Source organism: Cuculus canorus, chromosome 10 (genome assembly GCF_017976375.1).
Source record: "Cuculus canorus isolate bCucCan1 chromosome 10, bCucCan1.pri, whole genome shotgun sequence".
Classification (NCBI taxonomy): Eukaryota; Metazoa; Chordata; class Aves; order Cuculiformes; family Cuculidae; genus Cuculus; species Cuculus canorus.
The window spans coordinates 22,525,981-22,553,215 of NC_071410.1; the positions used below are offsets into that span (position 1 = coordinate 22,525,981).

Genomic DNA, 27,235 nt, shown 5'->3' on the forward strand with positions numbered 1-27,235 from the left:
AGGAGGTTGTGGAGAGGAGGGAGCTGGGCTCTTCTCCCAAGTGACAGGGGACAGGACAAGAGGGAATGGCCTGAAGCTCCGTCAGGGGAGGTTCAGGTTGGATATCAGAAAAAAATTCTTCACAGTAAGGGTCATTGGGCACTGGAACAAGCTGCCCAGGGAGGTGGTCGAGTCACCTTCCCTGGAGGTGTTTAAGGAACGGGTGGATGAAGTGCTGAGGGACATGGTTTAGGGAGTGTTAGGAATGGTTGGACTCGATGATCCAGTGGGTCCTTTCCAACCTGGTGATTCTGTGATTCTGTGATTCAGTCCCCGCAGAGCTCCCAGTTCCTGGTGTTTTTTAAAGCTGGCGGTGGTCAAGCGACATTGATGACTCTGCCCATGTCTCAAGGCTGGTTACGCTGGAGAGGTGTTTGCGATGCCGCCCTTCCTCTCTCAACCACTCTACCCAGTCTGGTATCAGGTCCACCCACTATACCAACACGCATCCTTGAAGATGTCATTGAGTCAGTTCCTATTCCTCTGGCACAGATCTGTTTCTCAGAAGGGTGAGTTGTTTGTTTCCTGCAGCTGGAAAATACATTTTATTTTCCATTCTTTTTTTCTTTCCATTGACATGGATGTCTGGACTCCACAAAGGGCAAAACCAAGGTGGGACAACCTTCTTCCTGGGTGGGTTCCAGCCCCAGTGGGATTTAAGCATAGGGTATTTCACAAAGAGGACCATTCATGAGACTTTTTTGCCTCCCAGGGTGATTTTTCAGGCCTGAAGCCCTCCGAGTCATGTACAATGGAACCACAAATCCCCATTTGTCCCTCTTGTCCTGTACACTGCAATGGAGCAAGTCCTTCATACTAAACAGGATAGGAAAGGAACAGCACCAGAAGGGCTTGATGAGACTCTCCCCTAAGGAGGGCAGGCCAACCGTTTTTGACCAAACCCTACATTTAAAATTGACAAAGATATTTGAGTTTTCAGTATTTCAAAATCAATTTGATCTGTGAACAAATAGCCTGGGATGAGCCCTGAAGAGAAGGACTTGGAGTTCTGGAGGATGAGAAGCTCAACATGAGCTGGCAACGTGGGCTCACAACCCAGAAACCAACCGTGTCCAGGGCTGCATCCCAAGCAGTGGGACCAGCAGGGAGGGAGGGGATTCTGCCCCTCTGCTCCACTCTGGTGAGATCCCACCTGGAGCCCTGCATCCAGTTCTGGAGTTCTCAACACTGGAAGGACATGGAGCTGTTGGAGCGAGTACAGAGGAGGCCATGGAGATGATCCAAGGGCTGAAGCACCTCCTGTACAAGGCCAGGCTGAGAGAGGTGAGGTTGTTCAGCCTGGAGAAGAGAAGGCTGTGGGGAGAACTTAGAGCAGCTTCCAGTCCTGAAAGGGGCTCCTGATCAGGCAGTGCAGGGATAGGACGAGGGGGAATGGCTTTAATTAGAAGGGGGAAGATTTAGAGTGGACATTAGGAAGAAATTCTTCACAGTGAGGGTGCGGAGGTCCTGGCCCAGGTTTCCCAGAGCAGTGGTGGCTGCCCCATCCCTGGAGGGGTTCAAGGCCAGGTTGGATGGGGCTTGGAGCCCCTGATCCAGTCGGAGGTGTCCCTGCTCCTGGCAGAGGCATGGAACTGGATGGGCTTTGAGGTCCCTTCCATCACGTGATTCTATAATTTGACTCCCAGGGTAGCAGCATCCCTGGTTGATTTAAGCCAGGGATGCTTTCCCACAGCAAAAGACTTTGTGGTGCTTCAGCACCTCTCCAGATTAACACTTCTTACGACACTCCCTCAGCTTTCAGTGTTTGTGGGTGTTCTTTAGTGAGTCAAGGAAAGGGATGAAATTCAGCCCAGGTGTTTATGAGTTCATTTGCATTGGAGCCAGCACGAGGGGGGTAAGGTTAGGAGTTCTCTTTTCCCTTCTCTTGCCCATCCTAGAAAGTGATGCAATTTGATTCCCTCCTAAGACCCTTAGTGCATGGTCAGGAATCCTGACATGCTAAAATCCACAACCCTTTGATCCATGAGGCCTGTCCCACGTACTTGGTGCAGATGATAGCACAGTGGACACGTAGCTCTTAATTGAAAACAGTTTATTGCTTAAAAAAAAAAATCACTCTGAATAAACTCAAAAGAGATACAGTAAGTAGACCAGCAAATATTCAACAAATTCAACTATCTGGAATTGTTCTCTGCAGGAAGAGAGCCAGCTCTGTAAGAACAAGATGAGAAAGACCTGGTTTTGCCATAGTTCATAGAGGTTGAGCTCCTCTGACTGCACAGCATTTAAGTTCCAGCAGAACTTCAGGTGAAATCAATGTATCAATTCATTGGTTTCAGCTGGAGTTTGATCAGCACCTTGCACCTGAGTCGGGTGAGAATAAGATCAAGAGTTTTCAGAGACTAAACAAGCTGCTGACAGCAGAACCATAGGAAGTCTTGGCCAAGGAAGACTCCTCACGTTAGCTTGAAGCATCTCTTCACCTCCTCCTGGTCAGCAGCTATGACTCTGCACTCAACCTGCACTCTGGAGGAAATGTACCATGAGATATGAATGGTTACGCTATAAGGCAAGAGACCAGCTTCCAGCACCCTCAAATGCAGTGCAGACGATTCTCCTGGAATCCATACTCTGCATAAGATAACATTGGAAAGGAAGGTCTTTCATAACCCTCCAGCACTTCTAAGAAGATATTGGTGTCATCAAAATGGTAATTCCACATGCACAGTGACTGAGACACAGAAAATGGCACCTCAGATAACAGCATTTCTTATTAGTGTTGGGTTCCATGACCTTCAAGAAGACCTATCAGCACAACCCCAGCTCCCAAGGACATGTGTCTCCCCTGTATTAGAAAGCCCACTGTATCCACCACCACAGCACCTGTCAACATCTACTGTTCTCCCTCTTCCCACCACAAGATTCAAGCAGCACTTTTCCCCCCCAATGTGTACTCATGAAACCCTTCACATGCCCCAACCGAAGGGATTGACTCCCGTTTGAGTACTCTGGGCTAGTCTGTCACCAACATAACCCTCTCTTTGGTCGTGGCTGATCTTCAGTGAAAGCCGGCAGTGTCTGTAAGTGAAAATGTTACTTCTGAGTGATGGTGGTTTGTCAGTTCTGTGCTGGGATAGCGTAGCAGGATCCATAGAAAGATGAATAAGTCACCCCCACAGCTGAGAAACCACTCCCTTTCCCCACTCTAGCCTAGATGGCACTTCCCAGCAAACACCTTCCTAGCGAGCACGTAACTGCTTGACCTGCATGGAGTCAGAAGCGAGTGAGGTTCTCATGGCCATCGGTGGTGGACGGTGCCAGTGTGGTCCCTTCCAAGGCAGCCGTGCCCACCCCGTTTTGCACAGCGTGGCTCTGGTTCACACGTTCTTCCTGGCCTTTTGTGGTCCAAGTGCCGCTGTTAGGAACCAGTGTGTGCTTCTTCTGCACCTGCTCCAGTATCTGCAGCACCTGGAACCAGTAACCACACTCGTGACTGGGTCAGTAATTAGGGGACAGCACTAATTTCTTCTCCAGCTATTGGAATAATGCCCTGTTCTCTCAAACTCCGTGTCTGGGCTCAGCCTTGGGATTACACTAAGCATTTCTGCCTGCTCAAAGGTCTCTGGGACAGGTATACATGGAGACCCTGCCCCACAGAGGTCCATGACCTTGGATCTCAAAGCTCTTCCCACCAGTGAATCCATCTCATCTTGCACATTCTCCAGAGCTTAGCACAGAGAGGTGCAATGGTGGTCTGGAGGCAGGGTCAGGATACAAACAACATAGACCTCTATTCTTCTGCTCTTTCACACCACCCGATGATAATTCCTCATGCTACCACAGATTTCTTCACCTCTTTAGGGAGCTAGGAAACCCACAGTCTGAAACCCACCTAATGAGCAGCAATGGGGAAAGGGAACAGAAATAAAATCAGGATGAATTTTACCTGAGACTTGGGGATAATACCAACTCTGAAGAACCCGATGTTTCCACTGTCAATTTTGGTGCAGTCCACAACAGTGGAGGCAATGTTCTCTGGAGAAGGCCCAGCACAAAGAACTGCATCCACCTGAAGAGCAACAGAAGTTCACACTAAATTCCCCTCAGGCACTTGGGAAAACAGAGGGCAGTTTCCTCCTTGCAACAGCAGGTAATTGCAGAATCACAGAATGGTTTGTGCTGGAAGGGACCTCAAAGCCCATCCAGTTCCAACCCCCAGCCATGGGCAGGGACATCTCCCACTGGATCAGGGTGATCAAAGCCCCATCCAACCTGGCCTTGAACCCCTCCAGGGATGGGGCAGCCACCACTGCTCTGGGCAACCTGGGCCAGGGCCTCCCCACCCTCACAGTATTCTCCCTCACATTTCTCCCTAAGATCTCATCTCAATCTTCCCTCTTGCTGCTCAAAACCACCTCCCCTTGTCCCATCCCTGCACTCCTGATCCAGAGTCCCTCCCCAGCTTTCCTGGAGCCCCTTTAAGGACTTCCTTCCTACCCTCATGTATTGACACTAATTAAGGGCTGAAATTGGAATGAATGAACATATTAAAAGCAAAGAGAGAGAGAGCTCTGTGGGGTGTAGATCAGCAGTTCAGCAAAGACAGGCTTACTCAAGCTGAGAAGCTTTGAAGAAGTCCTGTCCACAAATCAAACGTGTAGAAAAACAGATTGTTGAGGAGTCAGAAGTGGAAGATTTGTACCACCTTTTCTTTAAAACTGTCCTCACACTGTCTGCTGTGAAAACACAAAGTGCAGTGCTCTCAGGGTTTAGCAGTAAATGAAAGAGCCATTTGGATGGCCATCGCCACTGCACTTCCAGAACTAAGCTAAGTTCTACAAGCCCGGAATATTTTAAAGCTTTGGCACCAGCTATAAAACAGCTTCAGCTTTAGAAGGGAACCTCCTGTGTTCTGACAGCTCCATGCCAGCTGGAGCCCTGGCGCTTTCAGGCATCAGTGAGTTTATTACCTGTAAGCAAAGAAGCATTTTGGTATCGTTCTGTGTTGGAAGATGAACTAACACACATTGCCAAAGCCATAACTATCCAGTAGTATTTTGATTCCCCACCAAGTTCTGTATTTTACACTGTGCTTTCACTGTGACGCCAACAGGAGGAGTGTCCATGAGGGTTTTTAATGAGATGCTTTCCCAGATTCCTGATATCAACTATTGATTCGCCGACTGGAAACAAGGCACTTGCATTCTTCCATACCCACATCTTTTGGGATCAGCCGGAAAGAAAAGACACAGAGCCTCAGTTACCTTATCTCCCAGCTTGGCGTACACTTGGTTGTGGTGGGTTGTGTCTGCCTCTCCCGTTGGATTTGCTGACGTGACCACAATGGGGCCAACCTGGTGACACAAAAATGGGAGTGAAAGCTCCGTGCACGTTTTACTTGAATGCCTGGGCCAGGGCCCAGACGAATGACTTGAACTGTGAGGTTCACTTGTGAGTCTCTGTGACTGTGAAGAGAGGTCAATGTGACTCACCGAGGCAGTGACACTGACTTTGTAGGCAACTATAGTCCCACCAAATCCGTGAACAACTCACCACCACCCTGCTGAACTGGGCTTTGCTGGTGTTGATCAGGAAAGAACATTTTGGTTTCATAGAATCATAGAATCATAGAATATTTACAGCTGGAAGGGACCTTAAAGATCATGTAGTTCCAACCCCCCTGCCATGGGCAGGTTTCCAGCAACCAAAGACCTACAATAGCTGTCCTATAAATAGGCAAAACCCGCAGGGTATTGCAGTTCCTCTGGCCACATTCTAGACCTTCAGAAGTTATTCTGGCTTCACATAAGCCCATGCTTGCAACAAAAGTGTTCTATGTAGGAAATCAGACAGAGTGTCTGTGTGTTACAGCTTTTCTGGCTTTCTGTCCTGGTGGTTATTGCTTTTCTGCAACAAAATCAACCACCAGCTGCCTGCATGCCCCGTGCCTTCTTAATGATATTTTTCTTGTGGGAGTTACTGATTTAACACTTTTCACTCCCTAAACCTGTCTGAACATGCGAGGATCCTCACTTCACTGAGGAAATGAAAAAGAGAAGACAGGAGCCAAGAGGACTAACAGAGAGTGCTCCAGGCTCTCACTTTCCTTCTCGCCTCCAGAGGCGCCAGCAACTGGCAAGGTCTGGTCACCAGCACTGCTGTGATGCGTGTCCTCTGGCCACTCACCAAGTCAATGAGGTGCGTGGTGACAGAGCAGTCAGGGATACGGATGGCAACACTCTGAGGGGTCCCAACATATATAGCAGAGTCTTTCATTCCCAGGAAGTCCACCCATTCACCTGCACAAGGAAGAGTCACACAGCACTTATGAATGGATATCAGTCTGAAGACAATGATCTTACCAGACATATTGCCATAGACTGTGTGGCGTTGCAGGAATGCGTGACTTAAAGTTGGAGTTTCAAAGCCAAAGCTCTCCAGAGAGCTTAGAAGTAACAGCTTTTCCTCACCTCTGGGAACCACCAAGCTGATAGGAGATGGCCAGGCAGACTCCATGAAGTCCCAGAGGAGGGGAGTGAACAAATGCTTTGCAGGTTCCAGTTGCTTTAGGCTGGAAATCCAGAGTGACATGGGGCGATCCTGAGCCTGGTGCTTGGACCTGGAAAGGAGGCAAAAAAAAATGAGCACAGAAGTACGATGGTGATTTATTTTCAAGCTGAAAAGGAAATCATATTGGTGAGGTCAAGACAAGGTCTGTGGGCTCTGCCCCAGGTCACCAGTCTGTAGTAAGAGTAGGACCATTCAACAGGTGACCTGACAGGAAGGGGCATCATTCCCAGCCAAGAATGTCTACTCCAAATCAAAGCTTTAGCTTCTCATGTAAGGATGTGTAGAAGCCCCAACTGCCCAAAGTCTGAGGAAACACCAGTGATACAAAGGGTCTCAGGCGCTTACAAAATTATAGCCAGAGGTGTTTGTTACACACAAGAGGGGGTTTGTTGTGACGATATGCATAATACCTACAGATTGGTACAAAATTCCCCTGCCCCATTTGCTACTTCTTTCGCTTCCCTTGTGATATCCAAGCTAGCTGGCCCTATACCTGCCAGGTGTCTTCTTCTGGGCATAAAGAATTTATTCACCACGAGAGTGGTGAAGCACTGAAACAGGTTGTCCAGGGAGGCTGTGGATGTCCCATCCCTGGAGGTGTTCAGGCCTTGGGCAGCCTGGTCTAGTGAGATGTGTCCCTGCCCATCACCGGGGGTTGGAACTGGATGGGCTTTAAGGTCCCTTCCAAGACAAACTATTCTGATTCCACGATAATATCCTAGAAGACAATTCCAGTTAAACTGCCTCCTTTCCTCATTCAGATCTTCTCCCTCAGACTCATGACTTCACTGGTCCGATGAAAAGAACAAGCCAAGGTATGCATCTCTCTGCTCTCAGTGGTTGCTGTACCCAGTGGCCAGGAACAAGTAAGTACTAGAGGCTCCTTTAGACCAATCAAGGAAGCCCTCACTGGAGCAGCAAGATAAATACTTACTGGTGAGCTTTCTCCACAGCATCAGGCCGATTACAGGCTGCCACAAGCACATACACAGTGTCTGTGGGGATGCCACAAGTCCCTCCGTTCTTCAGGATATCTGTTGGCATGTGAACAGGGCAGAACCACTTGAGCGACTGGAAGTGAGAGGCTGTAATTCCCAGAAGAGCTGTCACAGACCAAACAGCGAATTTAGTGCTCCCATCTCCTTTTCCCAACTAACAAATCTTTTCCTCTGCCAGTGCATTTTCAAGCATTCCTCCTGGAGGAGATCTGGCATTTAGGAGAGCGCTGGGCCATGGTCATCAGGGCCAGAAGTCATTCAGCCCCATGGAGAGAGCAAGCACCACACATTTGCCCCACTTCCTCTGTACAAAGCTTTCAGTGGCAGCCCCAACCTGGAGGATTCATGTTTCTGAGCGTGGCTGAGCAGACAGGGCTATGAGACAGGAGACGCAGCAGTTCACTGCCAAACCCATCTCCTACCATGGAATTGGTCCTATTTCCCCCATAGTGTCTTTGGCTTCTAACAACTCTTATCACTTGGCCCACTTCATCCAAATGTCATCAGATTATTATGGTTTCCACACCTGGACTGGAATTGCATCCTTTTAATAGTGTTCTGCTACAAACACCTCCCTTAATTTACCCTCCACCCCCACATTATGCCCTACGTGATGCCCTTACCTGCAATTCTCTTGACTGAGGAAGCTTTCCTGGCAGGCAGATGAAGGCACTTGGTTGTTCCTCCCCCCACACCTCTAAGCTGCACAATGGGCCTACCCATTGGCAAGCAGGAGCCCTCAAAGATGCTGTTGAAAAGGGCAGACAGGAAGCAGTAAAAACTGACCAGGCCAAAGATGAGCGTGGCAGCGACGTCATAGCCAGCTGGGAGAGCATGGATGGAATCCAGCAAGAAGCTGACAGTGATGAGGAAGAACGTGAGGGAGTAAAAAAACCAAGTGATATTTAAGAAAAGCGTGCAGAAGACAATGAAGCCATTGAAGAGCATGAAAGCAACGATGCCTACTGCTGCATGGAAGCTTCTGGTGGTGCCATAGAGGCCACCATACCTGGTCAGGCCCCAGACGATCCACAGGACACCATAGAGAATGAAGGCACTGCTCTCCAGGGTTTTACCCCGGGCAAAGGCCACTGAGCCGCCTAGAAGCTTAAGGACCCCACCAGCTACCACTACCCATGGAATCACAACAACAGCAAGTGGAGCCTGTGGGTCTCCTGGCATTGTTATAGCAAAAGAAGCAAGGACACTGCATGCATAGCCAAGTACTTCTGCGTCTGCGTATTTGGAATACCCCAGGTATGGGGTATGAAGGTCTGTCCCTTCACGAAGCTTCAGGAAACTGCTGCGAGCGAGAAGGGCCTTCATAGCATCCTTCCCTGTTGGGATCTTGGCACTTGCTTTCACATTGTACAGGTGAATTAGAGTCATCAAGGCTGAGCCCACAAAGATGGCCACATCCATGCCTTGGGGTCCACCTTCCAAAAACCCCTTAGGATGGCAAGCTAATGCAATGCAGTAGGCCACGTAAAACAGCAAATACAGGCCATCTACTGGGCTCTTAAGAGTGAGAAAAAGGCCCAAGACTGCAAAAAGAATTGAGAAAACCACCAAGAATGGAGTAGGAAAAGATGGCTCCTCTGGTTGCCAGATTGGGTACAAAAGGCAATAGCCTTCAGCAAATTTCAGGATGGAAGTGAAACCAAAGAACGTAGCCATTAGTGCATCCATGGCACGGTATGATAAAATGCAGATGCCAATCTGGTAGATCCCAGCTGCCCACAGCCAGGGCACTTGCCCAATAACCAGTTTGCCAGTGATGCCCAGGAGCCTACAGCCAAAGACACTGGCAGACAGCATGTTCAGAATCAGACCGACAACTGCAAAATGACTCCCGCTGCCACTGGTGGACTGGACCTGTTTGTGGGTCTTGTTCTTGGCCAGATCTGTACCAGGGAGGGCAATTTTCTCTTTGTTTAGGAAATAGAGAATCCTGCCCAGAGCAAAATAACCACCAACCAAGCAGACAATCATGTAATTGCAAGCCACAGCTGAGGAACCGAAAGCTGTGCTATAAAGCATGGCGACTTCATGAGCACTGGCAAGTGAGACAGCAGAAGCAATCATAGCTAGGACGACCTCTCTGCAAAGGAAGCCCACCACTGCAATAATGAGCAGTGCCAAAGTGAATGTGACCAGGCCAGGCACCATGGCACTGCGGAAATCACCAGCGTCGTTCAAAACTCCTTGCCCTTCCAGGACGAAGATCACTCCATAGCCACACCAGAATACTGAGATGGTCAGACAGAGAGATAAGAACACAGAGGCATTTCTCGGACTTCTCCGAATTCCTATGAAAAAAATGACAAGGTAGAAATGTGACTTCAGGACAGTAGATTATGGAATGTGGTTGTTAGGACAGGCAGCTGTGCTATAGCCACATGGTATGTTGGAAGCATGATCACTATGGATGGAAGTCACAGGTCCTGCGTGATGCTAGACAGAGTTATCATGACTTTAGGTAGGTTGCACCACGCCCCATTACACTCTGTAGACTCGACCATGAAGACTCTACCAGCACAACACTTTGTGTTTATCAGAATGCCTGAGGTGAGCAAAAAGCCCTTGAGATCCTTCAGCGATGTGCTGTACTAAGCCTGGCATGCAGTTCCCTCTAAAGAAGTCCAGGTTCAGCAAGCCATCTGATGCCTACCAGGCTCACTAACAAGACCATAATATATTCATGCAAATCAAGTCCTCTTTCGTTCGGGTTCCCTGGTGGTTTGCTTTGTCCCTGCTGCAAGCTGTCAGGTCCAGCGTTTGAAACACAAGCATCACACAAGCCCCATAAATAAGTGGGCCTCCTCAGAAGACAGAAGCATAGGAATTGCAAACTCCACTCCCTCTCAAGAACTACCCTGTTGAGCATCTTGATCCTCAAAATGACGAGGATCGTTGTAAGTTGAATGGAACTCACCTACTACCTCCAAACAATATCACCAGGTACCTGATTTTTACTGCTCTACTTTCTCCCCTGTGATCAGTGTGGGTAGACCTGAAAGGTTCCTTCCAAGCTGGGGCTTTGTAATGCACCTATGCTTCATTTCATCCTCAAACTAATACAGCTCTGTGAGCCAGACTCAAGTTGAAAAGGGAAGCAAGAGCTCTTCTGAATGAGTCCTCAAGTTACAGAAGGCTGTAATCACACAAGTATAGAATTCCCGCCTTAGGTAGGAGGCTGTTGATTCCCATCAACTGTAAAACACCACCTGCCCAGCGGTCCATCCCACCAGCTGTGGTGGAATGCTGGTCCCACCAACACAGCTCCTTCTAAGTGCTCTCTATTAATGCTTTGTGCCACCACAGACTGAGAGGAGAAGAACCTATGTTTTGGGGGTTAAATTATGTACTGCCTGTGCCAAGCTGTCTGCTTTGTAGATAAAAAACTATCAGCACCAAATCTTGGTTTTTCACATTCTTGTTGAGTTAAAAAGGAGAAATAACTCAGCATTCACTCTAAAAAGTGTGGATTTGGTTATAGTCAGTGATTTTCTTCTCTTAGACAGCTAGACCTCTTGGCATTTACACACTGACATGCTATTTTCATAGAATCATAGAACAGTTTAGGTTGGAAGGGACCTTAAAGATCATCCAGTTCCAACCCCCCTGCCATGGGCAGGGACACCTCCCACTGGATCAGGCTGCCAAATCCATGTGAAGCTACAGAGGGGGGATGCCTTGAGGCTGGCCACCCTCCAAGTCTTACCTGCGTACGCCAAAAGAGATGATAAAATCAAGAGAAGGACTCCAAGCACTGTGCTGGGGATCAGAGGGGCTGCTCGGGGCAGACTGTAGAAATGCACTGCCAGCACGAGTGAGCCTGTGTGTGAGAAGAGAAGTGGGAAAAAAAGAAAGAGCTTGTAAACTTCACCCCAAAAAAACCAGAAAATCTAGGAAAAATCACAGTACGAGGACAGCAAATAATGAAATCTGAGGTGCTGCAGGAGTGTGTAGTAGCTTGGTTTGTGTCCAAGCTCTCACCTCTCTCTAAGAGACTGGTTTTAAGAAACTTGAACTTAATCAGGTTTGAAAGTGCTCCCCTGTTGTTGGTTAAAGGTAAAAATCAGCTCTCCACTCCCAGTCACACCAAAGGCAGACAGAGCACATGTGCTCTATGGGTGATCACACAAGCCTTGTGCGTACAGAAAACCAGCTAAAATGACAAGGGGCAGCACTCTGAAAGGTGAAACACAAAGACAGAGCAAAGGAAAGGGAGAGAACAGAGAAACCAGAGCTGCAGGGAAGATGGAGAGGAGAGGAGAGGAGAGGAGAGGAGAGGAGAGGAGAGGAGAGGAGAGGAGAGGAGAGGAGAGGAGAGGAGAGGAGAGGAGAGGAGAGGAGAGGAGAGGAGAGGAGAGGAGAGGAGAGGAGAGGAGAGGAGAGGAGAGGAGAGGAGAGGAGAGGAGAGGAGAGGAGAGGAGAGGAGAGGAGAGGAGAGGAGAGGAGAGGAGAGGAGAGGAGAGGAGAGGAGAGGAGAGAGGAAAGTGCATCCAAATAAAGATCATTTCTGAAAACAGCTACCAAAACATTTGGATTTGCTTCCTACCCTGCGCAGATCAAGCACAAAAGTTCAGGCCAGCGCTTTAAAGCCAAGACAAATATTGTGTTGGCTGCTGGAATAGGCACAGGGACCTCAGGATCGAAGACGTTACCCAAGCAGAGAGGATTCAGGATAAACAGAGACTTTAGCCCCCTTTGGAAAGAGGGTTGTCCGTGCAAGTTAGTCCCAACCCCATCCTCCCATGCCAAGACGACTTGATTCCTACCTGCAGAAATACCCAAGAGCCCTATGGAGGAATGCAGTGACTCAGCTTTCCTGTCTGCCATCCCCGAGTTTGCCGAAGCCCCGGCTGCGGCTCAACTGCTGCCTCGCTTTCCTCCCTAGCTCTTTATAACCAAAGCCACTTGGCTGGCCCGCGTTCCTCCCGGCTCTCCACCCCTTTTCCCTACAAACATCGTCTGTTAGCGTTCCTCTCTGCACGCGGGAAGAAATGCAAACCAGTTCCTCCTCGCTGCAATAAATTTGGGCCCGTGAGTCAGCGTGGGTTTCTGGGAGGTCCCTCCAGGGGCTGCTAATTTTACTGGTGATTAACTCTTGGTCAAAAAGACACTTGAAAACCAACGCTGAGGGTTTATTACCGTGACTGCCTTTTTGCTGCAGCCAGTGAGGAAATTACACCAGTTAAAATTAAGGTTTTTAAAAGAATCCACCTCACTGGAGCAAACAAGCACTCTGCAAGTCCAGGAGCTCCCTAGGGACCAGTTATTTCTCCTAACGCTGGTCATGCTCCTGCTGTTTGTCCCTGTCACAGCTATGAATGCCTGGCACCTCTGCTCTGCGCTGGGCAACTCAGGGCATATTCAGTGCCATTACCTTAAAGGTGATTCTGCCCACGTGTCATGCCACATCCACCTAATCCAGCCTCTCCTGGCACTCAGCGTGAGCTCTTCCTGTGCAGCTGGCATGAGTGAGGTGTCAATGTCAACATGCAGATTGGAGACCATCGGTGTGAGGGTAGATTTAGAGGAGCCTGGCTGGCTTTCCAGGAGAACAGAGCAGGCAGTGAGGGAATATCAGTTACAGAATCACCCCAGAATCATGGAATGGTTTGGGTTGGAAGGGACCTCAAAGCTCATCCAGTCCCATCCCCTGCCATGGGCAGGGACACCTCCCACTGGATCAGGGGCTCCAAGCCCCATCCAACCTGGCCTGGAACACCTCCAGGGATGGGGCAGCCACCACTGCTCTGGGGAACCTGGGCCAGGGCCTTCCCGCCCTCACAACAAAATATTTCTTCCTCAGATGTCATCTCAATCTCCCCTCTTTCAGCTCAAACCCATCCCCTCTTGTCCTGTCCCTGCCCTCCCTGATCAAGAGCCCCTCCCCAGCTTTCCTGGAGCCCCTTTCAGGACTGGAAGCTGCTCTAATGTCTCCTCAGAGCCTTCTCTTCTCCAGGCTGAACAACCCCAACTCTCTCACCCTGTCCTCATATGGGAGGTGCTCCAGCCCTCAGATCATCTCCGTGGCCTCCTCTGGACTTGCTCCAATAGATCTATGAGCTAAATCTCTAGGTTCCTTAGGTTCCATGTCCTAAATATTTAGATCTTCAGGTTCAATGTGTCTATTGAGATAGATCTTATTACAAGAGGAGCCAGCACTGGAGAAACCCCGGTCTGTCCAGTTACCCCAAAGCAGTTATATCAACAAGGAGAACCACCTCAATCAATTCGCAACAGGCAGAGCTAAATAACACCGTCTGCAGCAAGCAGTAAGTTTCTTTAAATCATCATCTGCTGGCTGTCTTTGTTCTATTATTAAGGGACTGCTCTCTGACCAGCTGAAGGAAGAAACTATCTGTTCAAGTTGCAGCATGGTTCAGCTGCTTTTTCATGCAAGAAGAAACAATAAGAATATCTTAGATACCGAGTCAACCAGCAGTGAAGAGGCTTTGATCACCAAAAGCCTCTATGAATAGTCCCCCTCCAGCTTTCTTGTAGCCACTTCAGGTCCTGGAAGGTCGCTATAAGATCTCCTTGTAGCCTTCTCTCCTCCAGACTAAGCAAGCCCAACTCCCTCAGGCTGGCCTTGTACGGAAGGTGCTCCATTCCTAACCTCAAGACCCAAAGGCCAGAAAACAACTACAACTGAGTGCAAAATGTCTGCTCTTGAGAGACAGGATACAAGGAGAAGAACACTTAAGGTCAGAAAAGGAAATCTTGGTGTTAAAAGACTGAGGTTTCCCTATGCAGTGTGGGGTTTAAAAAATGGGGCACAAAGAGGAATGCAGTGGCTGGAACACTTGGTCTAGGCAGGCTCCCTCTGATACCACCTTATGTACAAAGCCTTTGGTACTTCACTCTGAAATAGAATGGAAAAAGGACAGCCGAGAAGGAAAACAGAGCTGCTCTGTGGAACAGGTCCCGTCAGCTGGGGATGCTCTGCAGACAACGTGCTAGGAAGATCTGCAAGGGAGCAGTCAGCTGAGGAAACAAATAATATTGACATGCCCTGCCTGTGGCCCTGGAAAGAAAACCTTCTTGCCAGTAAGAACTTGAGCCCAGCCCTCCTGGCCCCACCTGCTCCTGGGGGAGGAATCGCGCTATAAAAGAGTCCAGGCGCTGAACAGAGAAGCACAGTAATTTGAGGCTCTCCAGGGAATCCTGCTCTGGTTGGGACCATGGGAAAGAGAGTGGCTGTCGTGCTGGCCGGGTGCGGAGTGTACGACGGGAGTGAGATCCATGAGGCTTCCGCTGTGCTGGTGCATCTCAGCAGGGAGGGGGCACAGGTAAGAGGCACCCTGGCAGGTTCCTGTCCCAGCGCTGGCTCTTTCTACCCTGCTCTGCTTTTCAGTCTGTCTCTTGCCTAAGGTGCTTGTCTCTTAGGAGGTTTGTGGCTTGCCGGACAAATCACAAGCTCCCCATCGCTGCTCAGGTAATTCCAAAGCATGACTGGAGTCAAAGCAAACAGTGTAGGAGCTCCTCCAGTGAGTGTGGAGAACACTCTGGCCTCTGCTTTGCTCTCACAACTTTGCTGTATAAAAGGGCTGGCTCAGTGCTCTGTGTTGAGTGTATCCAAACACTGAGGCCAACTTTCCTAACTGCATTCTGCATTCTTTGTGGCTTGCACCCCCCCTTGGCTGCTTTGGTGTTTCTGTTGAGAAGGCTGCTGCTAGTTTGGGCTGCTTGAGATTCATCTTTTTAAACCTACAATGATTAGAACGGAAAACAGACAAGTTCTAATGACTTGAACTTGAAAAGGGGTAAAAAGCAGGAGCCTCAAACAGCTGCTCTAACGTTAGTCACAATATTGGTGTGACTGGAAGAAGAGGGAGAGAAGCCCTGTTTAACATCAACCTCAGCTCTGAGCCACCTACAATGGTGGGTCAGAGCCATTCTCCCGGGAATCAGAATTGCTCTATTAAATACAAAGGCACAGTGGGGATGGACATGTGCTACGAAGCCATCTCACCCAATGAGAATCAGTCATAAAATCAAGCATGGAATAGTTTGGGTTGGAAGGGACCTCAAAGCCCATCCAGTTCCACCCCATGCCACAGGCAGGGCCACCTCCCACTGGATCAGGGGTCTCCAAGCCCCATCCAACCTGGCTTGAACAATTCCAAAGCCTTCAAACCATGTATTCTCTGTTTGGCTTAAAGCCGAGGCTCTTCCAAACCTTTTCTGTCTGTAATTTTACCTCTTCTTCTCCCCCCGTCCTGCTGCAGTCGCCTCCCTCCTGCGGTACCCAGAGTTGGCAGGCTCAGAGCACAAACTCCACTCATTCCTGGACCAGCAAGGGCCTCTAGTGGAGGAACCTCGGGCATTATTTCAATCCTTTCCTTCTATTTTTTCATCAAGCTTGTCTAAGGAAATTTAGAATACAGTAAAATAAAACAGAACAGAACAAAACCAAACAGAACATTTCTGTTGGAAGAGACCTAAAAGATCATCCATTCCAACTGCCAGACCACTTCACGGCTGACCAAAAGTTAAAGGATGTTATTAAGGACATGGTCAAAACGCCTCTTAAACACTAATAGGCTTCAGGCATGAACCATCTCTCCAGGAAGCCTTTCCCAGTGTTTGACCACCCTCTTTGTAAATAAACACTTCCAAATGTCTAGTATAAACCTCCCCTGATGTAGCTTTGAACGCTTTCCCTGTGTCTTGTCCCTGGATCCCAGGGAGAAGAGCCCAGCATTGCTCTCTCCACATCTCATCCTCAGGGAAATGTAGAGAGCAATGCCCCTCAGCCTCCTTTTCTCCAAACTAGACTATCCCAAAGTCTTTAGCCGCTCTTCATAAGACATTCCTTCCAGCCCTCTCACCAGCTGGACACTGCCCTCCTCTGGACACCTTCGAGTACCTTAACATCCTTCTTAAACTATGAGGCCCAGAACTGCAAAAATTGTGCAGTCCCAAAACCTGCTGCCCATCTGTTTGCCACCCTCCACTCTACACGTCTGCGTGTGAGCTTGAAACCACTCTGAAGGAAGGGGAAGCATTTCCCAGGGGCGCAAAACCTCTGGCTTTGGGAGAGCAGCAGCTGGGGAGAAGAATCATAGAATCATAGGAATCATAGAATCACAGAATGGTTTGCATCAGAAGGGACCTCAAAGCCCACCTGTTCCAACCTCTGCCACAGGCAGGGACACTGGATCAGGTTGCTCCAAGCCCCATCCAATCTGGCCTTGAACCCCTCCAGGGATGAGGCAGCCACCACTGCTCTGGGCAACCTGGGCCACAGCTTCCCACCCTTGTTGTAAAGAATTTCCTCCTAATGTCTGATCTAAATCTTCCCCTCTCCAATTTAGAAACTCAAAGTCCTGCCGTTGAGGGAGGCAAGTGGGTTGACAGGCTGGGTAGCCAGCCCCCAGAGGGGATGACCGGCTTTGCAGGGGCCGCTGGGACAGGGCTGGGGTGTCCCAGTGAAGGGGATTGATTTGGATGCAGAGGGAAAGCACTACAAAATGGCTTCACCAATGGCTCTAGGGACACTTCACTTTCCTAAGGAGGAAAGGAGTCACTGCTCCTTCTCCAGCACTTCAGGCCCCAGAACAAGTAGTAAGGACTGCCTGCTTCGCTTTTACCTAACACCACCCTCATTCCTTTAAAGTCAGGATAAATATTCCTTCCTTCCTTCCTTCCTTCCTTCCTTCCTTCCTTCCTTCCTTCCTTCCTTCCTTCCTTCCTTCCTTCCTTCCTTCCTTCCCTTCTTTATTTCTTCTTTCTCTTCCTTTCCTTCCTCCTCCTCCCTATGACAATAACCTTTCTGGTGCCAGTATCAGGTACAGATGAGTGCGAAGGTCACTGCATCCACCAGCAATGTTCTTTCCAGCAACTCCAGCATCTCCATTCACTCCCTATGATCTTTAACATGCTTAAGATACACACCTGAAGGATAACAGAACTTTTCCCTCCCTCCACAGGCAGAGTTTTATGCTCCCGATGTTGACCAGATGCATGTGGTGGACCACGTGAAAGGACAGCCAACTCAGGAGAAGCGCAACGTGCTAGTTGAAAGTGCCAGAATCGCCAGAGGCAACATCAAGGATCTAGCCAAGCTGGATGTCAAGGGGCTGGATGCCATCATCATACCTGGTAGGACAGCATGCAGGGTCTGCATGCCCAAAGTCTTGGGAACAGCTTAAAAATGCGCTAAGCCTTGAATGACGTGGGAGTCATGGGCTGGAGAGGAATTGGGCAGCACCAGTAGGGAGGAAGACTGGCAGCACCAGTGGGGAGGAAGACAGACTGGAAGGACAGGCATCTCCCATCTGTGCAGCTGTGGTGGCTTGGGCTTACATTAAAAGAGCAACGCAGAAGCTTATCCCAAGAGGACAGGGCAGATAATCACTAATGGAATTCCTCTCTGAACCATCTATTGGAATTATCCCCTCCATCACCACACACCTACCTCCTTACCAGAAGAAGAGGAGGCTGGGACAGAGAGGAGTTGACTCAAAAGCTTGGTTAGCCTTGCAATTTATCTTCAGAGAAAGGATGACCACTGGGGATTTCACTGGGGATGCATCAGGCTTGGAGCAAGGATGAAGAGACAAGAGAAAACTCATCAGCATGTCCCACCCTCATTCAGAACAGAGCTCAGAGGTGAAACACAGTACCCAACAGAGCACTGGTACCTCTCTGCTTCACTGCAAAAAAAGACATTGAGGAGCTGGAGCGTGTCCAGAGAAGGGAACGAAGCTGGGGAAGGGACTGGAGAACAAGGGTTATGAGGACCGGCTGAGGGAACTGGGGCTGTTTAGCCTGGAGAAAAGGAGGCTGAGAGGAGACCTCATCACTGTCTACAACTGCCTGAAAGGAGGTTGTAGCAAGGTGGATGCTGGTCTCTTCTCCACAGTGACAGGCAATAGGATGAGAGAAAATGGCTTCAAGTTGCCCCAGAAGAGGTTCAGATTGGATATGAGGGAAAAGTTCTTCACCAAAACGGTTCTCAGGCACTGGAAAGGCTGCCCAGGGAGGTGATTGAGTCCCCATCCTTGCAGATATTTAAAAGCTGGGCAGATGAGGCACTCAGGGATCTTGCTTAGCAGTGGACAGGTATGGTTGGACCCTTGATCTCAAAGGTCTATTTCCAACCAAATGATTCTATGATTCAGTTCTCTTTAGGAGCAACAAAGCTGCTTTGATGTCTCACCTCCTGGCAGGCAGCTCACAAGGGTTCAACTTGTCTGATTTCAATTCTTTTATCAACACTGGGCAAATGCTGCCACCCACCAAATCCATTTTAGCATTCTTTCATACCTGAATAAATCCCACTCCAGAGTACTGATCTTCTGGCCTAATCTGTTTCTCTTCTCAGGTGGCTTTGGAGTTGCTAAAAACCTGAGCACTTGGGCTACCCAAGGCAAGAACTGCGTGATCTCCAAAGAGGTGGAGGACGTCCTGAAGGCATTCCATGCTGCCCAAAAGCCCATTGGTCTGTGCTGCATTTCCCCAGTGCTGGCAGCCAAGATCTTCCCAGGCTGCGAGCTGACTGTGGGCCACGACACAGAGTGTGAGAAGTAAGTACCCTTGGAGAGCTGATATGACATCACACCACGAACATCACAGCATCAGCAATGCTTCCCCAGGGTAAACAGCACCCTCTTAGTCCTAGGGTAGGAAAGACACCAGACCACAGACTCATGAAACGAAGCAGACCCTAGGTAGGAACAGGATGGTTGCACAAGACTTGGCAGTGCTGAGAGGGAAGGAGTTGAACTGTCCTTACTTACAAGGGAAAGCTGTGACTGAATTCTCCCAGTGGCAGGGAAGGAACTTGGATGGCTCTTGCTAGGAAGGGCTAGGAAGTAATGTCACCTGAGGAAGCTAGTGACAATAAACCCTCAACCCTAAACACAAAGTCTGGAGAGGAAAGAGTTCAGTAGCAAAACATCTATAGCGGAACATCAAGGTCTTATTGTGGCTTTACTTCAGCTTTTCAACTCACTGGAGTTTTTCCTTGTTCTGTAGACATCATAAAATCACAGAATAGTTTGGGTCGGAAGGGACCTCAAAGCCCACCCAGCTCCAACCCCTTGCTATGGGCAGGGACACCTCCCACTGGATCAGGGGCTCCAAGCCCCATCCTACCTGGCCTTGAACACCTCCAGGGATGGGGCAGCCATCACTGCTCTGGGCAACCTGGGCCAGGGCCTCCCCACCCTCACAGCAAAACATTTCTCCCTAAGATCTCATCTCAATCTCCCCTCTTTCAGCTCTAAACCGTTCCCCCTCTTCCTCTCCCTGCCCACCCTGATCAAGAGCCACTCCCCAGCTTTCCTGGAGCCCCTTTTAGCACTGGAAGCTGCTCTAAGGTCTCCCCACAGCTTTCTCTTCTCCAGGCTGAACAACCCCAATTCTCTCAGTCTGTCCTTGGACAGGAGGTACTCCAGCCCTTGCATCATCTCTGTGGCCTCTGCCGGACTCGCTCCAATAGCTCCACGTCCTTCCTGTGCTGAAGACTCCAGAATACAGGAAGAGATGTGGATCCTATAAAACAGGTTTTCTTATGGACCATCCATCTCTGCAGTCAGGAGACTGCTCACTCTAGGTCTTTGTCAAATCACTTGGTGTAGCAACAGCTTCCCCACACAACGTTTATTGTCTTTTGTTCTTGTAGATGGCCTTACGCAAAGACTGCTGAGACCATGAAGGAGCTTGGTTGCAAGCACGTGAACAAACATGTCACTGAAGTTCACGTGGATGTGAAGAACAAGCTGGTGACCACCAGTGCCTTCATGTGCAATGCCCCCATTCACGAGATCTACGATGGCATCGGAAAAATGGTCAAAGAAGTGGTCAGACTTGCCTGAACACCACAAAGCCACAGAATCCATCTCCTCTTGTTTGCAGGCACCGAGCCTTAGAGAACATTCTTCCCCTTTTACACCCACAGATCAACAGGCAAATGATACTCAAATGGAGTTCTTCTCCCTCACTGGACCACTGCTGGTTGCTGAGGAGGGAGAACTCCAGAGCAATGGAAGAGTTGTCGTGTTCTGCCAAGGACGCACCAGTTACTGGCAGCAAACTGCCAGTAACTGGAGTGTGGGCAGGCACTGAGCTGGCAGGCAGAAGCCAGGTTTCCACAGAGCTCAAATACAGCCATCGTCCTTGGTTCTGCCTGCATCCCATCGACCACCACTGGTCTGACCAGATGTGCACATCACGTATCTACAGGAATTGGGCCCTTTCCAAGATTCCTCATACATCCAACCTTCCCAGTGCTCCAAAGTTCCCCACAAACCTCCACCTCACAGAGCAGAGGAATTGGTGGCAAAAGGAAGGAACGCAGTTCTGCTACTGAATAAAGTTCAACACTTTTTGCATGAGAAGAATTCTGCTTTCATTTTGCCCTTGTTACTCTGGATTTGGATGTGATTTTAGTGCTACTGGTTGGCCAGCGTGTGGGGAAACCACTACAGGAAGGAGTCACCAGCAACAAACCCCACTTATTTTGCCAGGATTGGTCAGAATCAGAGAGTCACAGAATGGTTTGGGTTGGAAAGAACCTCCAAGCTCATCCAGGCCATTCCAACTCAGGCCAATCTGTGATCCTACGATCTGTATCTCCCTTCTGGTCTGCTCAAGCCAAGTCCCTGTAGCTCAGGCTAACGTTGTCTCGATGCCTCGATAAAGATGTGCCAGGAGGAGAATAACCTCCCCAGACCTGCTGGTCACGCCGTTTCTGATACAAGCCAAGATGCCATTGGCCTTCTTGGCCACCTGGCACACTGCTGGCTCATGTTCTGGCCTCCAGCTGGAGTTAACTCCATTGACCACCACTCTGGGCCCGGCCATCCGACCAGTTTTCAACCCAGGACAGTGTGCGCCTGTCCAGGCCAGAGGCAGACAGTTTCTGAAGCAGAGTGCTGTGAGAAACTGTGTCAAAGGCTTTACTGAAGTCCAAGAAGACTCCATCCACAGCCTTTCCCCCATCCAGTAGTCGAGTCACTTTGTCATAGAAGGTGATCAGGTTAGTTGGGCAAGATCTGCCTTTTGTAAACCCATGTTGACTGGGCGTGATCACCCGGTTCTCTTGCATGTGCTTCCTGATAGCACTCAAGATCACCTGTTGCATGACTTTCCCTGGCACTGAGGTCAGACTGACAGGCCTGGAGTCCCCCGGATCCTCCCTGCAACCCTTCTTGTAGATGGGCACAACATCAGCCTCCAGTCCAGTGGAACTTCCCCAGTCAGCCAGGACCGCTGGAAGATGATGGAAAGGGGTTTGGAAAGGACATCCGGCAGCTCCTTGAGTACTCTTGGGTGGATCCCATCTGGCCCCACAGACTTGTGGGTGTCTAGCTGGGCAAGCAAGTCTCTAACAGCCTCCTCTTGGATCATGGGAGCTTCATTCTGCTCCTCTAACTCCTGGGTTTGTACACAGAGGGAACAGCTTTCCTTGCTAATAAAGACTGAGGCAAAGAAGGCATTAAGTACCTCAGCCTTGTTTTCATCCCCTATCACTGTTATTCCTTCTGCATCCAATAGGGACTGAATATTCTCCCTAGTCCTCCTTTTCTTGTTAATGTATTTGTAGAAAGATTTTTTATTATCTTTCACAGATTTAGCCAATTTGATTTCTAGTTGGGCCTTAGCCCTCCTGATTTTTAACCTGTACGATCTCACTTTCTCCCTGTAGTCCACCTAAGACACCTGTTCCTTCTTCCAAAGCTCATAGACATTCCTCTTCAATTTGATGTCTCTCAAGATCTCCCTACTCAACCAAGCTGGTTTTTTCCCCTGCTGGCACCTTTTCAGGAACATGGGGATGGCTTGCTCCTGAGCTGCTAGGATTTCATTTTTGAAGAGTGCCCAGCCCTCGTGGGCTCCCTTGCCCTGAACGACTGTCTCCCATGGGACTTTCCTAACCAGCCTTCTGAACAGTCCAAAGTCTGCCCTCTGGAAGTTTAATGTGACTGTTTTGCTAATCCCCTTCTTCATCTCACCCAGAACTGAAAACCCTATCATCTCATGATCGCTTAGTCCCAGGTGTCCTCCAACCGTCACATCCCCCACAAGGCCTTCTCTATTCACAAACAGCAGGTCCAGGAGGGCACCCTCCCTTGTCAGCTCACTCACCAGTTGTGTGAGGAAGTTGTCTTCCACACACTCCAGGAACCTCCTAGACTGCTTCCTTTCTGCTGTATTGTACTCCCAGCAGATATCAGGAAGACTGAAGCCTCCCACAAGGACAAGAGGTAGTGATCTAGAGACTATCCCCAGCTGTTTATAGAAGAGCTCATCTGCTGCTTCTTCTTGGCTGGGTGGTCTGTAACAGACTCCCATCACAATGTCTGCCTTCTTGTGGGCTCCTCTGATTTTAACCCAAGGCACTCAGTCCCTTCCTCACGGTAATCCAGCTCCAGGGTATGAAAGCACTCTTTGACATAGAAGGCTACACCGCCTCCTCTCCTACCCTTCCTGTCCCACCTGAAGAGTTTAAACTCCCCATAGCTGCACTCCAGTTATACGAGTCATCCCACCATGTTGATAGATTGATCTGATTTTCTGCTGTCTCAAAAGAACAGGCTGGAAAAAAAAAGTGAGGCACTACCGAACATTTACACACATGAGCACAAATACATACAGTTCTGTTTCAGTTAAGGCTGGTCTTCTTCATGATCCACAAGAATTCTTGCCTGTTCACTTCCCCATATCCATCTCTGTCTCCTTCATCGATCATGTCCCGAAGGATGTCTGTATTCAGAAACGAGATGTGGATTAGGCTGGGACTCAAATTATTAAGTTAATACAGAATCAGAACCATTTTTAAGTATATTATTTTAAAGGAGAAAGCATTAGCTCAACATCAGAGCTACTATGCTACAAAGTATTTACTAAACTGCCCTTATATATGTATTTATACAAAAGTCTACGTAGAAAATCTTGTATGAGAGGAACTGTCCTGGAAGAAACAAAGTGCTTAGAGTGGGGTTGTTCCTTTTTCATCATTGTAACCCCAGCTAAACTGCATTTCTGCTGACGCAGTCTCAACAGCCACGTTCACTTTACCCGTCTTTGACCTCAGAATCCAGCTCCCAGTCACAAACTGACAGAAACTCTTCCATTTCTGCCAGGAGAGAGAAGACAGGTTCACTTCAGGCATCAGAATCGCACAGGACAGCACCTACAACTGGAAGACTTGACCTAAAAACTGCCCCTGAGCAAGCTTCCTTCCCCCACTGAGAGAGGGATTCCCACTTCTTATTCTCATTGCTCATCCTCCTACTTCACAGACAGGCAGAGATGCCTCAGCTCTCCAGGCAGAGGGAGAATTGGACTGAGACTGCTTATAGAGCTTTTAGACAAATATGAAACCAAGTAATACCTGAGCATCTGTGCCTGCCTTCCTGCTCAGCGGGCACAGACAATCAGAACCTTACAGCATTGGCCACAGGCAGCAAGCACTTGTGCCCAACACGGTTTACACACCAGGTATAAGCTGTACAGCTGCAGCTCCTCATCAGTGAGATTTTCCCCCAGTTCTTTGGCGGCATGCTTGAGGTTCTTGAAAGAGATTTTGACAGTTTTATCATCATCAAAGAGTTTGAAAGCTTTGACAATCTCTTCTTTGGAATCTTTTTCAGCCTTAAGGAAGTAAAGGTAAGTTTAAGGAAAAATAGTAGTGGTTACATTGTAAGAAACACTCAAAATACAGGCTGGGAAATGACATGACTGAGAGCAGCCCCTGAGGAGAAGGACTCAGGGTGCTGGGGGTGAGAAGCTCAACATGAGCCAGCAACGTCCGCTCACAGCCCAGAAACCAATCGTCTCCTGGGCTGCATCCAAAGCAGTGGGACCAGCAGGGAGGGAGGGGATCCTGCCCCTCTGCTCCGATCTGGTGAGACCAAACCTGGAGCCCTGCATCCAGTTCTGGAGTCCTCAGCAGAAGAAGGACGTGAAGCTGTTGGAGCGAATCCAGCAGAGGCCACAGAGATGATGCAAGGGCTGGAGTACCTCCTGTCCAAGGACAGACTGAGAGAGTTGGGGTTGTTCAGCCTGGAGAAAAGAAGGCTGTGGGGAGACCCTACCCCATCCCATCCCCAGCCCCTGCCCCACAGAATCACAGAACCACAGAATCACCAGGTTGGAAAGGACCCATTGGATCATCGAGTCCAACCATTCCTAACACTCCCTAAACCATGTTCCTCAGCACTTCATCCACCCGTTCCTCAAACACCTCCAGGGAAGGTGACTCGACCACCTCCCTGGGCAGCTTGTTCCAGTGCCCAATGACTCTTACTGTGAAGAATTTTTTTCTGATATCCAACCTGAACCTCCCCTGACGGAGCTTCAGGCCATTCCCTCTTGTCCCGTCCTCTGTCACTTGGGAGAAGAGCCCAGCTCCCTCCTCTCCACAACCTCCTTTCAGGTAGTTGTAGAGAGTAATAAGGTCTCCCCTCAGCCTCCTCTTCTCCAGGCTAAACAACCCCAGCTCTCTCAGCCGCTCCTCATAAGACTTGTTCTCCAGCCCCCTCACCAGCTTCGTTGCTCTTCTCTGGACACGCTCCAGAGCCTCAACATCCTTCTTGTGGTGAGGGGTCCAGAACTGAACACAGTATTCGAGGTGCGGTCTCACCAGTGCCGAGTACAGAGGGAGAATAACCTCCCTGGACCTGCTGGTGACCCCATTTCTGATACAAGCCAAGATGCCGTTGGCCTTCTTGGCCACCTGGGCACACTGCTGGCTCATGTTCAGTCGGCTGCCAACCAGCACCCCAAGGTCCTTCTCTTCCCTGCAGCTTTCCGGCCACTCTTTCCCCAGTCTGTAGCACTGCATAGGGTTGTTGTGCCCCAAGTGCAGGACCCAGCATTTGGCCTTGTTAAACCTCATCCCATTGGTCTCGGCCCAGCAGTCCAGCCTGTTCAGATCCCTCTGCAGAGCCTCCCTACCCTCCAGCAGATCCACACTTCCTCCCAACTTAGTGTCATCTGCAAACTTGCTGAGGGTGCACTCAATGCCTTCATCCAGGTCATTGATAAAGACATTGAACAGAGCTGGACCCAGTACCGAGCCCTGGGGAACCCCACTTGTAACTGGCCTCCAGCTGGAGTTAACTCCATTGATCACCACTCTCTGGGCCCGGCCATCCAACCAGTTTTCAACCCAGGAGAGTGTGCGCCTGTCCAGGCCAGAGGCTGACAGTTTCTGAAGCAGAGTGCTGTGAGAAACTGTGTCAAAGGCTTTACTGAAGTCCAAGAAGACTCCATCCACAGCCTTTCCCCCATCCAGTAGTCGAGTGATTTTGTCATAGAAGGCGATCAGGTTAGTTTGGCAAGATCTGCCTTTTGTAAACCCATGTTGACTGGGCCTGATCACCTGGTTCTCTTGCATGTGCTTCCTGATAGCACTCAAGATTACCTGTTCCATGACTTTCCCCGACACTGAGGTCAGACTGACAGGCCTGTAGTTCCCCAGATCTTCCCTGCAACCCTTCTTGTAGATGGGCACAACATCAGCCAGCCTCCAGTCTAGTGCAACTTTCCCAGTCAGCCAGGACCGCTGGAAGATTCCAGCCCCTGCCCTATTCCATCCCCAGCCCCTGCCCCAGCCCCACTCCTGTTCACTCCCATGCCATCCCATCCCCATCCCCATCCCATGCCAGCGCAGCACCTCTTCCTGTCCCAGCACCTGCCCCACTCCATCCCATCCCAACCCGCACCGGCACCAGCCTGAGCCCCATTCGAGCCCCTAGCCCAACCCCGCCCCGCACTCACCATCCCGGCAGCTCCGGGCCGCTCCGCTCCCCCCGCGCTGGGGGAGCGCTACTAGCCAGGGCCGGGCTGGGGCGGGGCCGAGGGGCGCTATTGGCCCCGGGGCGGGGGAGGGGGGGCAGCGGTCAAAGGGCTGAGAGCAGCCCGGGGGGGTTGCGGGGGCTGAGTTTGAGACCGTGTCCCCTGAGTAGAAGGAGCAGCACCGAATGGCAATGGAATCACAAAATGGTTTGGGTTGGAAGGGACCTCAAATCCCATCCAGTCCCACCGCCTGCCGCGGGTAACGGCCCCTCCCACTGGATCAGGGGCTCCAGGCCCCATCCAACCTGGCCTTGAACCCCTCCAGGGATGGGGCAGCCACCGCTGCTCTGGGAAACCTGGGCCAGGGCCTCCCCACCCTCACAGCAAAACATTTCTGCCTAAGATCTCATCTCAATCTCCCCTCTTGCAACTCAAAACTGTTCTCCGTCGTCCTATCCCTGCCCTCCCTGATCCAGAGCCCCTCCACAGCTTTCCTATAGCCCCTTTCGGCACTGGAAGCTGCTCTAAGGTCTCCCCACAGCCTTCTCTTCTCCAGGCTGAACAACCCCAACTCTCTCAGCCTGTCCTCGGATAGGAGGTACTCCAGCCCTTGCATCATCTCTGTGGCCTCTGCTGGATTCGCTCCAACAGTTCCATGGACTTCTGAGGACTCCAGAACTGAGCTCAGGACTCCAGGTGGGGTCTCATCAGAGCGGAGCAGAGGCACAGAATCCCCTCCCTCCCTGCTGGTCCCACTGCTTGGGATGCAGCCCAGGACATGGTTGATTTCTGGGCTGCAAACACACATTGCCGGCTCATGATGAGCTTCTCATCCCCAGCACCCCAAGTCCTTCTCTTCAGGGCTCTTCTCAGTCCATTTTCCACCCAGCCTCTGGATT

General features: G+C 50.0%; 2 protein-coding genes across 4 annotated transcripts; one reads left to right on the forward strand and one right to left on the reverse strand.

Moving 5' to 3' along the window:
* Window positions 1-2,122: 2,122 nt before the first annotated feature.
* Window positions 2,123-26,382, reverse strand: LOC104066247 (uncharacterized). Of its 3 annotated transcripts, XM_054075992.1 has the most exons (11): window positions 26,319-26,382; window positions 24,033-24,188; window positions 23,188-23,297; window positions 11,293-11,406; window positions 8,192-9,877; window positions 7,505-7,673; window positions 6,471-6,619; window positions 6,187-6,299; window positions 5,265-5,354; window positions 3,947-4,069; window positions 2,123-3,468 (listed from the first exon to the last, which is right to left on the reverse strand). In XM_054075992.1, exons 5-11 carry the CDS (start codon window positions 9,735-9,737, stop codon window positions 3,274-3,276), a joined length of 2,385 nt encoding a protein of 794 aa, XP_053931967.1. In that variant the 5' UTR covers window positions 9,738-9,877; window positions 11,293-11,406; window positions 23,188-23,297; window positions 24,033-24,188; window positions 26,319-26,382; the 3' UTR covers window positions 2,123-3,273. The 3 variants fall into 3 exon arrangements, with proteins under 3 accessions (XP_053931967.1, XP_053931965.1, XP_053931966.1); XM_054075990.1 differs by lacking the exons at window positions 23,188-23,297; window positions 24,033-24,188; window positions 26,319-26,382 and adding an exon at window positions 12,353-12,572; XM_054075991.1 differs by lacking the exons at window positions 23,188-23,297; window positions 24,033-24,188; window positions 26,319-26,382 and adding an exon at window positions 12,353-12,571 and having other exon boundaries at window positions 7,505-7,604.
* LOC104066236 (glutamine amidotransferase-like class 1 domain-containing protein 3, mitochondrial) lies at window positions 14,717-21,967 on the forward strand. Its single transcript, XM_009568815.2, has 4 exons — window positions 14,717-14,872; window positions 17,516-17,687; window positions 18,913-19,114; window positions 20,215-21,967. Exons 1-4 carry the CDS (start codon window positions 14,765-14,767, stop codon window positions 20,405-20,407), a joined length of 675 nt encoding a protein of 224 aa, XP_009567110.1. The 5' UTR covers window positions 14,717-14,764; the 3' UTR covers window positions 20,408-21,967.
* Window positions 26,383-27,235: the final 853 nt, after the last annotated feature.

What these genes read in the sequence shown, in the direction of transcription:
- LOC104066247 (XM_054075990.1), bottom strand. Translation starts at nt 12,413, where the DNA reads ATGGCAGACAGGAAAGCTGAGTCACTGCATTCCTCCATAGGGCTCTTG. An exon ending in ATCTCTTTTGGCGTACGCAG is followed by an intron (nt 9,878 to 11,292) that starts GTAAGACTTGGA and finishes TTTTTTTCATAG; the next exon opens with GAATTCGGAGAAGTCCGAGA. An exon ending in GTATTATCCCCAAGTCTCAG is followed by an intron (nt 3,469 to 3,946) that starts GTAAAATTCATC and finishes TACTGGTTCCAG; the next exon opens with GTGCTGCAGATACTGGAGCA.
- LOC104066236 (XM_009568815.2), top strand. Translation starts at nt 14,765, where the DNA reads ATGGGAAAGAGAGTGGCTGTCGTGCTGGCCGGGTGCGGAGTGTACGAC. An exon ending in GGATGCCATCATCATACCTG is followed by an intron (nt 17,688 to 18,912) that starts GTAGGACAGCAT and finishes TTCTCTTCTCAG; the next exon opens with GTGGCTTTGGAGTTGCTAAA. An exon ending in CACGACACAGAGTGTGAGAA is followed by an intron (nt 19,115 to 20,214) that starts GTAAGTACCCTT and finishes TTGTTCTTGTAG; the next exon opens with ATGGCCTTACGCAAAGACTG.